General features: G+C 43.5%; 2 protein-coding genes across 5 annotated transcripts in view; one reads left to right on the top strand and one right to left on the bottom strand.

Moving 5' to 3' along the window:
- Positions 1–1,238: 1,238 nt before the first annotated feature.
- On the bottom strand, positions 1,239–6,754 carry CUNH1orf194 (chromosome unknown C1orf194 homolog). 2 transcript variants are annotated; one of them, XM_008850407.2, is made up of 5 exons: positions 6,639–6,754; positions 3,071–3,187; positions 2,273–2,388; positions 1,810–1,937; positions 1,239–1,380 (listed from the first exon to the last, which is right to left on the bottom strand). In XM_008850407.2, the coding sequence occupies exons 1-5, from the start codon at positions 6,717–6,719 to the stop codon at positions 1,310–1,312; spliced, it is 513 nt and encodes a 170-aa protein (XP_008848629.1). In that variant the 5' UTR covers positions 6,720–6,754; the 3' UTR covers positions 1,239–1,309. The 2 variants fall into 2 exon arrangements, with proteins under 2 accessions (XP_008848629.1, XP_029410568.1); XM_029554708.1 differs by lacking the exon at positions 3,071–3,187.
- An 897-nt stretch (positions 6,755–7,651) lies between these two features.
- The window catches only part of Kiaa1324 (KIAA1324 ortholog), a 100,576-nt gene continuing 96,155 nt past the window's right edge, over positions 7,652–12,072 (top strand). For 2 of the 3 annotated variants that reach the window (XM_008850404.3, XM_008850405.3), the window contains exon 1: positions 7,652–8,005. In XM_008850404.3, the coding sequence (XP_008848626.1) occupies positions 7,853–8,005 (153 nt within the window). In that variant the 5' untranslated portion in view covers positions 7,652–7,852. The remainder of the gene's footprint in view (positions 8,006–12,072) is intronic. The other variant, XM_008850406.2, reaches the window with a different exon arrangement.

The following is a 12,072-nucleotide window of genomic DNA, read 5'->3' as shown; positions in this document are numbered from 1 at the left end:
AGCAGGTTCCTATGAGTGACTTATAATTTTGTTTTTCAATTTTTTTGTGGGTGTGTGTACATTTGTATAGATGCACACTCAAATATGTGTGCATGTGTCAAGGTCAGAGGTTGAAGTTAAGTTGAAGTTTGGTGGTTTGGTGTCTTCCTCTTTCCTCTGCTTTTTTTTTTTTTAAAGACAGTCTCTCACACTCAGCTGATTCAGCCAGCCAGAGTGGCTGGCCAGCAGGCCCCCAGGATCTGCCTTTCTTCCCTTCTCCCACAGTGCTGGAGTTACAGATGTGTGCTGCAACACCCAGTTTTTATGTGGGTACTGAGGATTGGAACTCAGGTCCTCAGGTTTGCACAGCAAACACTTTACCCACTGAGCCATCTTCCCAACCTCATGTCTAATTTCAGAAAATGTGTTAATGCATCAGATTTTAGGTACCTTGAAATCCAAACACCAGATTTTTAAAAAATGATGTTTATGAGAGTCAGGGCTGTATGTCACATGCAAAATTCACACAAAAAAGGGTGTTGACTTCAGGCAGTGGCAGAGTTGTAGACTGAAGGATGGCAAGGACCAGGAAGATGGAGCCCTCAAAGAAAAGCAGCCAATGACTGAACTCAAGAGGTCTACAATCTGTTAAATGTGACTTCATAAATAATAGTGCTACTCGGAGTATCTAATATCACAGTGTTAATAAGATTAATGTTAAATCTTAACTCTCTTAATGATAAGAGAATGGGCTGTGTCTATTTCTTGTTTTCTTTATACTTAGTGCCTGATGCATTGGCTATGGCTGTGTGTGACTGTTGTGACTCCAGTTTATAAGATGTGAATACCTATGTCCTGCCAAAACCAGGGCTCTTCTGTCCTAAATCCTTACCTCTGGCAAAATGGCTTTCCAAGCTGCAAATATACCAAATAGGATTAGTTTTCAGGAGTGGGGAATTTCCTTCCCATATATTCTTTAAAGTATTTTTAATTATTATTTTTATGTGTATGTGTGTATTGCCTGCATGTAAGTGCACCCATGTCAGGCAATGCCTGCCAAAGATGGAAGAGGCTGTCAGATCCCCTGGAACTGGAGTTACAGACAGTTGTTAGTTGCCATGTGGGTGCTGGGATTTGAACCCGGGTCTTCTGCAAGAACAGTCAATGTTCTTAACCGCTGAGCTATCTCTCCAGCCCTCCTTCCCATATTTTAAGAGTGATCAAAAGTGTCATGGGTAGCAGACACTTTAGGTTTCATCTTGAACAAACTATTTAATGAAGATGAGCAGTCAGATGTTCCACTATGGTTAAATTAGTCCAGTTGTCTCCACTAGGTGGAGAAGAAGCCACCATTGTTTTTTCGGGAATAACCTCCATTCGTGGCTGCCGTGTGAGGAGACACTGGAGAAAAGAGAATCAAGGGTGGGCTTTAAATTTCAGATCCTTTTCCCTTTTTTTTTTTTGAATCTTTTAATCCAAACATTTATTGGTACCATGGAGAAGATTCTCGTCAAATTGGGAAATTAGCATGAGGACAGATGGGCAGTAGTTAAGGTCTCCCACTCCCAAGTTTATGTCCTTTACCTGCACTGCTGGAAATGTCACCTAGACCTAATGCTCATCTAAAAAACAGAAAAACTGGACTAATTGCTTATTTCTTTAGTCAGCACATCTCCTTACTGTTAGTCTGACAGATGTCAATCAGTACTTTCCAAGACCCTCTCTAGTCTCTGATCTGCTCTACCAGCCTGTTACCTCAAGTCTCTGATTCCTGGTTATTCAGAGACTATTGCACCACCCCATGTGCCCACCCAATCTTCTAACCCTCACCTATGGATCCCTGGATGCTGTGGATAGACTCCTTCTTAGGGTTGATCCATTGTCTGATGTTAGCCCAGGAAGAGATGGGGCCTAAAGGAGGAAGGTGTAAACATTCTCCAGGAAACTGGATCTTGCTTCTAGAAAATGGAGTGGGGACAGCAGAGTGAGCTCAATCAGAAAGAGAAAGGCAAGAGGGAACAGCAATTACTTGAGGTTTCAAAGGTAAAGTATTCCAGTCCAGTGAGATGGACTAGGGATGTAGCTCAGTGGTAGAGCACTTGCCCAGCATGCATGATATCTGGGTTTGAGCCCCAGCACATTTAAAACAAAACCAGACAAAACCAAATTATATTACAGATATAAAAATACAGAAATTTGTATGCAAATGGGTGCTTGTGGTATTTCAGGTGTCATTTTTACCTCGTGTGATTGGATGATAGCATTCTTAGGGAAAAGAGGCTCTGCCACTTACCCATGGGTTTCCTGGGTGGTCTCCTTATGTAACACTATCTCATTTTTGTTCTTGAATGCCCCAGTATGGTGGTCATACAAGGCTGCTAAGCGGAAATCCAGGTCATCCTTTGGTATCTACAGAGGAAGTCAGTTGCTTCAAAGTTATGTTGACCTCCTTGTGACTCTAGTCAGATTCTGTTCGACTTTCTTATTCCCCAGAATAGTAGAAATTCTTCAACTTTTTAACATACTGCATTATACATGAAGATGACTTAACTCATCAATATGGAATGATCTCACTCATGGGTAGAAGGAGTGAAGAGCTCACTGGTGATGTGGAAAAATTGTCCCTGACTTGGGCTTAATGACCTTTACCTCATTTATTGTTATATTCAGCCCTTGATTTAATACAATGCATGAGAAGAAATTCAGTAAAAACAATTTATACCAACCTGGAACAAAATCCAAGCCTTGTGACTTAATAAATTGGTTTAGGATTTGGCAATATCTTGGTCTAGGGATAATAAGAGGAAAATGTTGAAGAACTTCAGACTACCTTTCAAAAAAGGATATTAATGCCGGGCATGCTGGCATATGCCTATAATCCCAGCACTCAGGACGGTGAGGCAGGAGGGTGGAGAGTTCCAGGCAAGTATGGGCTACATAGTAAGTTTGCGGCCAGCCTTGGTGATATCTATCTATATCTATGTCTGTAGATTAGATATAGCTTTCTTAAGACTCTGTCTCAAGGAAAACCAAAAAAAGATAATTGAGTCCTAAGGAATGAAAAGGAAAATAGTGTTTCAATTCAAGGTACCTTGGGATCAAAAAAATAGGCCTCTCGCCTCATGGAGGTGATGGTGGGAGTTGAGCTGAGCCGATTCCAGGGTTCCTGTTGCTGAGTAAGGTGAGTTGGGTTCTTACATGGCATTTTCTGCAAAAGAGAAATCACATCCAGGACCTGTTATACAGGAGGCCTTGCTGATGTAGTGGCATCAATGACACCCTCTTACTACATCCCATTTTATTTGAATCTCGGATATCTGTAAACAGAATAATAACATGGGTGTAAGATTCTAATCTCTCAGTGAGAAATGACTGAAATGGGCCAGGAAAACAGAAGCTAGTAGAGTTGGCTGTCAAGAAAGGAGAAAGAGGGTAAGGAGCAGCTTTTGATGATGAGCTTAGGTCCAGCAGTCCTGAGTTTGAGAAAAAATTAGTCTTCTAATGGTATTAACAGACAGAAAACTGGAATCATATGAGTTGTTGTAGACAAGGTTGAAACAAGTAATAAAGATCAGGTTGTCCAAGTGCAGTGATAGTTGAAGCCTGCAGAAAAAGAGCCTGAATAAAAGAAAAGCTGGTTCATGAAGACTGCATAGTATCTATCACCAGAGGTAGGAGGGTCTGGTGAGAGGCAATGCAGGACAAAATCAGAGCATGTGGTGTCTAGGTGAGAAGAGTATTAGGCAGTAAAGGGTCAGTCATAGAAGGAAAGAATGTCAGAAAAAAGCCCATTGGACATTCAGTTCTGTAAAACCCCACAAACATGAATGAGAAAAGCACAAAATCGATTTCTTCACTGTATATAAAAATGCACGTTTCATCACTATTCCCAGTACCAAGCATGATGGCCTAATATGTGTATTTAAAAAAATCATATTCTGGGCTGGGTATGGTGATGCATGACTTTAATCCCAGCACTCGGGAGGCAGAGGCAGGTGGATCTCTGAGTTCAAGGCCAGCTGGAGCTAAAGAAAGACCCTGTCTCAAAATGACCAAAAAAAAAAAAAAATCATATTCTGGGGCTGGAGAGATGGTTCAGCAGTTAAAAGCACTGGCTTGCTGGGGACCTAGGTTCAGTTCCCAGCACCCACATCGTGGCGAACAACTGTTTGTAACTCCAGTTACAGGGGATCTGATGCCCTCTTCCAACCTCTGTGGGCATTGCATGACATGGGTGTACTTACATGTAGGCAATATACTCATATACATAAAATAAAGATAATAAAAAAATCAGATGCTGATTGAACAATGACTAAATTCCAGTGAGAACTGCCGCCTCTTAGAAATCTCACTGTCCTCCCTCCCTCCACACGACAAAATGTGTGATAGCTCAGTTAAACCTTAACTGAACAGTAGTGTCAAGCAAATACAGGATTAAAGGTGTGCGCCACCATACCCAGCAAAATAAATAAATTTTTTAAAATTGAAAAAAACTCTTAAGCCTGTTGCCTACCACTAATCTCCATTTGACACTTCCATAGGCACCACAAAAAAAAAATCTACATAATTCCTGACAGCATCTTCCTGCCCAAATCTGCTTCCTTGGGATGTTCCATTTCAGTGAATGGTGTCAATTAAGTCTCAGAACCAGGAGTTGTCTTAGATTTGTCCCTTCTCTTGGGTACATATCTAGTCAGCCACTAAGTCCCATTGTCCTGCCTTTGCCTCTTTTTCACACTTGCATCTTATCCCCTCCCTGTATCACCGCTGGACATGTTTCTGAGTTGATCCCTCTTAGCTCCCTCCCATACTATTCAATCCACTGCTGTGTGTAAATTCTAAAACAACAACCTGATTGTGTCACTCCGGTGCTTGAAATCCAACCATGATTCCTAACACCTCCAGGATGAATTCCTAGCCGGCTAGCTCGAACCTCAACAGCACTCTGCCACTAAGAACTCTTCTCATCTCCAGCAATGATCACTATGTGTCTCTACTTCACACATGGATTTAGCTTTCCTGGGCTTTGCAATTCCCCAACAAACTGCTCTGTCCTTCATTCCCATGAAGGCATACCTACTGCTTCCTTTCCCCCTCAGTGACTGATTTTTTCTCTTTCCTTTCCTTTCCTTTCTTTTCTTTTTTCTTTCTTTCTTTCTTTCTTTCTTTCTTTCTTTCTTTCTTTCTTTCTTTCTTTCTTTCTTTCTTTTTTTTTTTTGAGATAGGGTCTCACTATGTAGCCCTGGCTGGCCTACAACACACAATGCAGATCAGGCTGGCCTGGAACCCACAAAGCTACACCTGCCTCTGCCTCCTGGGTGCTGTGTTTAAAGATGATCTCCCACCACTTCCAGCCTTGATTTTTCTTTGTCATTTCTCTTTTTTGGGGGGGGGGCTCTTTTTGAGACAAAGTCTCCCTGTAGCTCCAGCTGACCTGGAACTCACTATGTAGACCACACTGGCCTTGAACTCACAGAGATTTGCCTGCCTCTGCCTCCTGAGTGCTGGGATTAAAGGCGTGCGCAACCATGCCCAGCCTCGGCCTTGATTTTTCTATCTTCTCATTTCAGCCCCTCCCATCACCTGGCCCAGCTTACTCATTTGGATTTCAAATTTACCTTCTCTGGGAAGCCTTCCTTCAAGTTCCTGTTTCTTTTGGCACTCTACGTATGACTCAGTTACAACACATGAGCACGCACTTTTGTTGTGTGGATATTTTGTTTTGAAACTGGGTGGTGGCCAGGTGTGGTGGCGCATGCCTTTGATCCCAGCACTCAGGAGGCAGAGGCAGGTGATCTCTGTGAGTTCAAGGCCAGCGTGGTCTACATAGTGAGTTCCAGACCAGCTGGGGCTACAGGGAGACCCTGTCTCAAAAAGATATCCTAGTCCTTCTGCTTCCAAGTGCTGAGATTACAGGTGTGAGCCTCCACTCCTACATTGTCCAAGCATTTTACTGCTGCTGCTGCTGGTCTGTCTTTCCAACTAGAGCTAATTGAAAGAAAAAGCTCATGTAATTTAAACTATACACTCAGATTTTAGCAGAGTGTCTGACATACTGGATGAGAGGAACAAATATTGAATAAGAGAAAGCTCTTTGTTATTGTTATAAAACCCAATATACCATTTAACCCACTTTATTTTATACCTCTTCAAATACCCCAAACACTTCTACTAGTGTAGAAGTGTAGTATCCCAAACACTGTCTAAATTCCTGGATCACTGACCACAGTTATACTAAGCACACATGTACACAAACAGGTTCTTGCATTAACCAGAGGACAGAGGTATTGTGAAGACCTATTTGAAACATGCCTTGGTGTCTTTTACTCTACATCTCATCTATCTTTGGAGTACTGCTCCAAACAAGAGGAAAAGGCAGCTTGGTAGAACCCGGGTTTCCCCCACCTTACATTAGTCACTAGTGAGAGGGGCCTTGTTCCTCTGGATCAGAGTTCACTTTCCTTTGCTCAAAAGTACTTCTGAAATGTTAGCAGACCTGAATATGGGGACAGAGAGACAGGCAGAAAACAGATTTTTTTTTTTTCCCGGTACTTGACTCAGTGATCTTACCAGGTCAGGTTACCATCGCTGCTGCTCACACCAACAGAAAGGAACCTGCTGACGACCCTATTGGGAATTTTCTCAGGAAACCCCAGTACCTTAGAAGCCCGAAGATTTCCCGAGGATGTGTCCTCGTTAGTTAACGTAGGGTTCGAGAAAGATTCCTGAGTGTGAGGCATGCTTAAAAGGCCCAGAGACAGACAGACACCTCTTATCCGGAGATCAGCGCAGCCGCAGCACTACCTAGCTCAGAGAAGATCCCGGGTCCCAATTGTTTGGAACGCTCAGTTTTTGGTTGCCTGGTAACTATAGGTCCATTTATGACTGAGATGCATTCCCTTCTTAGAGATGCGCCTCCTGGCGGTTCAACTAGCGAGGAGGCCGCGGTGAAAGGGAGGAAAGGGGGCCCAGGGCAGAGTCTGGGAGCCCTGACATTTGCACTCCTCGAGCCTCAGCTGAAACACGCTGGCCTTCCACGGCACGGGAGTTCGGCAAAAGATTTTGTCTCATGAGAGAATCCCTAAAAGATGACGCCAAACTTTCCTTCTCCCACCATCTATTTTCAAAGCCACGAGAGTATGAGAATGTCAAGAAATGGAAGAGCCCATTGGAAAACTGCGGGTTGAGGCAAACTCTCCTCCTTGCTTATAGTCGTTTTAACTATGCAAACATCAGGGCTGCTCCTACAGCCGTCTGTAAAAATACGGATGGATTTGGCGGGATGGAAGGATGGAAGCAAGATCTCCAAAAGCAGCTTTTGCAGTTGCTAATACGTGCTAGGACCACTCTAGGAGAAGATTCAGGGAGGGTAGCGATGACGTCTTCCTCCTTTTAGCATTTCATACACCACGTTTGCAAAATTAGAGATGCTCAGAAATAGCCCCTGGCCCGGAAGAGGAATGGGGAGAAAAATGAGTTGTTGATGATGGTTTGGAAAGTGCTTCTACCTCGTACTTTACGTAAGCCTGCAGGGTTGGCTGCATACCCGGGCGCGCGTACTCCCACGCCGCGCGCGCCAGCGGTGGCGGCTGCCATGGAGACCCGCAGGTGAGCGGCACAGGCGCGTGGTCCCTGCCCCACCCGCGCCCAGCCAAGAGGATGCGGTTGTCAAGGCGACGTGGATAGGAGGAGGAGAGGACACCGGGAGGAGGAAGGATGGGCGGCCTCTACGTAGCCGCAGGGAGTTGACTGGAGCGAGTCCAGCCCCTTGCATCCTCCCCCAGTGTACCTCCCTCCTCGTTTTTTCCTCCTGCCAGCATAAGCAGCCCTCGCAGCACCTGAGCCGCTACTGCCGCTGGCTCAGGACTGCGCTATGGCTGAGCCTGGTCACAACCCCCATTCCTCTGCCAGAAGCAGAGGAAGAACTGCGAGGCGCACCACCCGGCTTCTGTGGCTGTTGCTCTGGGCCGGGACTGCCTTCCAGGTGACCCTGGGAACTGGACCTGAGCTTCACGCCTGCAAAGAGGTACTGTCCACTCCACCCCTTTGACCTGATCCCACTTTGGTCAGAAAAATCTTGGATCCAGACGGAGACCTTGGGATCCAGACACATTTTCAGAGGCCACAGAGTTCAGATTTCGCTGGAGCTGAGAAGTAGGAGTAGGGAAAAGGAGCAGGCTGGCGTCATGGGGGAGGACTCCTGAAATGGATCACCCTCACAGCTTGGGGTGCTGGTTCAGTGGAAAAAGGTCCGTGCTCCTAAAGAGGAGTGACCTAGTCTCTGGAAAGAACAGAGGAAAACCCCATGAGGGGCTTTTCTGATGGGGTGAAATTACCTGAAAAGTGGTTCAAAACAAGAGAATGTACGGAGAGGCCCAATAGACAGAGGGAAGGAGGAGAGTAAGGTAAGAATAGGATTAAGAGAGCCAGAAAAAAAAGTAGCAGACTGAAGTCAGAATCTTTGTGGTTTGAGAAGAGTGGAAGAGGGACAGTAGGACCCAGAGCTCTGTGCCCTTACTGAGTACTAACTCTGATCTGCCCATAAAGCTTCTGTTCCCCAGAACACCTTGTTTAGTGTTTAGCACATGTCCCATCTTTTCCCAATTTTGAGTTTTAAACACCTGGTTTTCTGCCAATCTATCTGTCCTCTGAACTTCTGCTAATATATGCCATACGTCTTTTTCAAGGTGTTTCTAAAACATGAGCAACATAAGTTAGGCAATAGGTAGTAAATGTCTTCTAACAAAAAAATGCTTTTTTTGAAAAATATTTTGGGGGAACATTAAAAAGACATTAGGAATAACATAATTCAGTAGTTTCTGTATTAATGAAATAACAATGTTTGGTTTGTGCTCGAAGTGACTTTAAAAAAACCATATGGTAGTGGCAACAGTAAAGTATTTACAAGAACTATATTGGAAGAAGGCAAAATAAAAGTTATTTTTGCTTGAAAGCATGTCAAAAGTCTAACATTGTAGGAGTAATGCTAAATGTCAAAGCTGGCTAAGGTTTTGAGAGGTAAAAATACTCCTTATAAGTCACTAGTATTAATTAGCAATGCCACAACTCCATCCCATGTGGAGATATATTATCATGAAGAGGTTCTGAGCATTAGCCTGCCTGCAAACAGCAAATCATAAAAAAGCAGGAGGTATTTTTATATGGATAAACTTTGATCTTAAAGATTCATCAATATCTAAAGTGACTCAGAGCTGGGAATGTAGTGCCTGCTTGGAATGCATGAAGCCCTAAGTTTGATCCCCAGTACACCCCAATTCTGATGGCGCTTGTTTACAATCTCAGCATTTAGGAGGTAAAGGTGGGAAGATCATAAATTTAAGGTCATCCTCAGCTACATAGTGAGTTCAACATTAGCCATGGCTTGGCTACAAGAGACTCTGTCTCAGAAAAATATAAATAACTTGGGACTGACAATATGGCTCAGCAGGTAAAGGTGCTCACTGTCCAAGTCTGGTGATCTGAGCTTGAGCCTTGGAACCCAAGTAGAGGTAGAAGGAGAGAATAAACTCTACAAAATTGTTCTCTGATCTTCACATGCTGGATCACACCGCCCTCCCAGACCAAACAAAATCAAACCATAAATAACTTAAAAAGTTATTCCAGTCAATGAGTCTTTTAAAACTTTAGTCAGTCCCAGTGACACTCTTGCCTTGGCCATCTACATGTCTACCATGCTACTTTATGACATATTTAATTTTTTTATTTACTTACTTTTATTTTATGTATATGTTTTGCCTGCATGTATGTAAGTGTGCCCATGTTGCGCAAAGCCTGTAGAGGCCAGAAGAGGGTGTCAGAGCCCTTGGAACTGGAGTTATAGATGGCTGTTAGCCACCATGTGGGTCTGGGAACTGAACCCAGGTCCTATATAAGAGCAGCCAGTGCTCTTAACTGCTGAGCCATCTCTCTAGGCCTTTATGACATATTTTAAAGATGACTAGGAAAATGATGATTTTCTTGGTGACAGTGGGTCACTGACCTTGGTGGCTGGTGATCTAACCAAGTACAATAATAATTCCAAGCAAACCCTCTTACCTAAGGATTAAACACTGCATCTCCTTTGTGAAAGGTAAGAATTCTACAGCTCTCCTTTAATTCCAGGAGGCAGAGGCAGGTGGATCCCTCTCTGTGATTTCAAAGCCAGTCTGGTCCACATAGTGAGTTCCAGGACAGCTGGGGCTACAGGGAGACCCTGTCTCAAAAAGAAAAAAGAAAAAAAGAATTCTACAGTTCATCTACCAGTTGTCATTTACATCTTTTTCCACTGTGGGCAATGTGAAGCATTTAAGGCATTAAACACACTTCTATCATCTTGGTTTGGGAGGAGGAAGAATATTATTTGTGAACCCTACCTTGTGTGCAAATTTTGTCTTTAGTCTTCTTTAGACAACCAATATTTGCTTAAGCAGATGGTCTTACCACAGAAAGAGTGAGCCGAAGGTAGCAGAAAGGTGCTCAGCACTCAGGAATTCCAGTCCTTGTTACTACACAGTTTTTGAAGCTGTAGAATGGATATTATGATATAACTCTGACCTCAGAGAGGATTGTCTTGAGGATTGGAAGAAAAAAATACACTTCAGACACAAATAGATGGCTTCACCCCCCACTTCTCAGCTCAGCTTCTTTAATTAGATCCACACCCGTTGCCAGGTTGAAAATGGCTTAGGAGGCATTGCTCATTGATCATGAGCACCAGTGAGCTCTGTTTACACTCTCCATGAGTAAACAGTTGGCCTCTGAATACCCTTGACTCCAAAATAATAAGGAAGATAATAAACCCATTATTATAGTGTTCTTCATTAAGGCAATATGAACTGATCCACAAAGTTTGGGCATTTCCAATTCCAAATGGCAAAAATTTCATGCAAGACTTTTCTCAGTTCTTAATCATTGTGGAATTTCCCCTGAGTCTACTTTGGGTGTTAATGTCAGGGATTCTTATCAAGCCAAGGCTAATTCAAGTGACAGTGATGTTGTTACAGGCTGTCTATAAAAGCTGAACTATCCCACTGGATTGAATGAGGAAAAAGTGGTTTGGCTTGAAGTTTGACTGAGGTGGCAGAGAGCTGGGAGGGGAACTGCTGGATGTGTGCCGGGGCTTGGTGCTCCTGTCACAGTTTTACAATAATCAGGGTCACCAGTGGAACTAAACATCCTGGATGATGTTTGTTCACATGAATCACTTCTTTAGCTTGGTGCTGGCCCAGGCTAAGTGCTGACTGAGAGCCAAACATTTTTTTTTTCATAGTGCAATGAGTCTTAAATCAAACAAGAGCAACAGAGAACTGCCTTTAACATGGGTTGCCTTGTCCTGAGGCTGCTGTGCTAATTGCCCCCAAAGGGACTGCCCATCCATATTGAAAAGCCCAGGGGCCTTAGGAATCTGACAGACATAGATTGGAATAAAATTTGTCGAATGAGTGATGACTCTGCTATTTAGTCAGGATGCAAGATAATTCCTGACACCCTCAGATTCCTGTCCTATAAAATGGGGATAGTCATATCTATCTCATAAAGCTGTTGTAAGGGTTGAATTAAATAAGACAACACATGTCAAGTATCTAGTACATATTCTGGACATATAGTTGCTTAAGAAACCGTGGGGGACAAACATAAGAAATCATAAGATATAAACACTGATCTAAAGTCAACATGTGGCCAGCAAGGCTTGGGTGGCAAGATAGAGGTAAATAGAAGAGAGGAAAACTACCTGAACAATTGGTGTTTGACCTGCCTCTGGACTAATAAGTTGCATTACTGGGCAGACATGGGGGCAGAGCGCTGTCTAGATAGAGGGAGGAGCCTGAGGAAAAGCCCACAGAACAAGCAAAGATTCTGGTAATTTCAAGTAGACAAGTTGACTGAAATGTGAAGTGACTTGGGGAATAGTAGTGGATACGGTCAGAATGTTAGAATCAAAATGGAGCATCTGGAAGGATTTCTGGCCAAATTAGCAGCCTGCTCAGAGTAGATTAGTATGGACAGAAAATAACATGGTTAAAGGCTGGGGCTGTAGCTCAGTTAATAGAGTGTTTACTTAGCATGCACAAAGCCCCGATTTCTATCCTCAGT

The sequence above is a fragment of the Nannospalax galili genome, unplaced genomic scaffold, assembly GCF_000622305.1.
Source record: "Nannospalax galili isolate Female #2095 unplaced genomic scaffold, S.galili_v1.0 scaffold5, whole genome shotgun sequence".
Classification (NCBI taxonomy): domain Eukaryota; kingdom Metazoa; phylum Chordata; class Mammalia; order Rodentia; family Spalacidae; genus Nannospalax; species Nannospalax galili.
The sequence above is the reverse complement of the archived record's forward strand: the minus strand, read 5'-3'. Positions and strand labels throughout refer to the sequence as shown.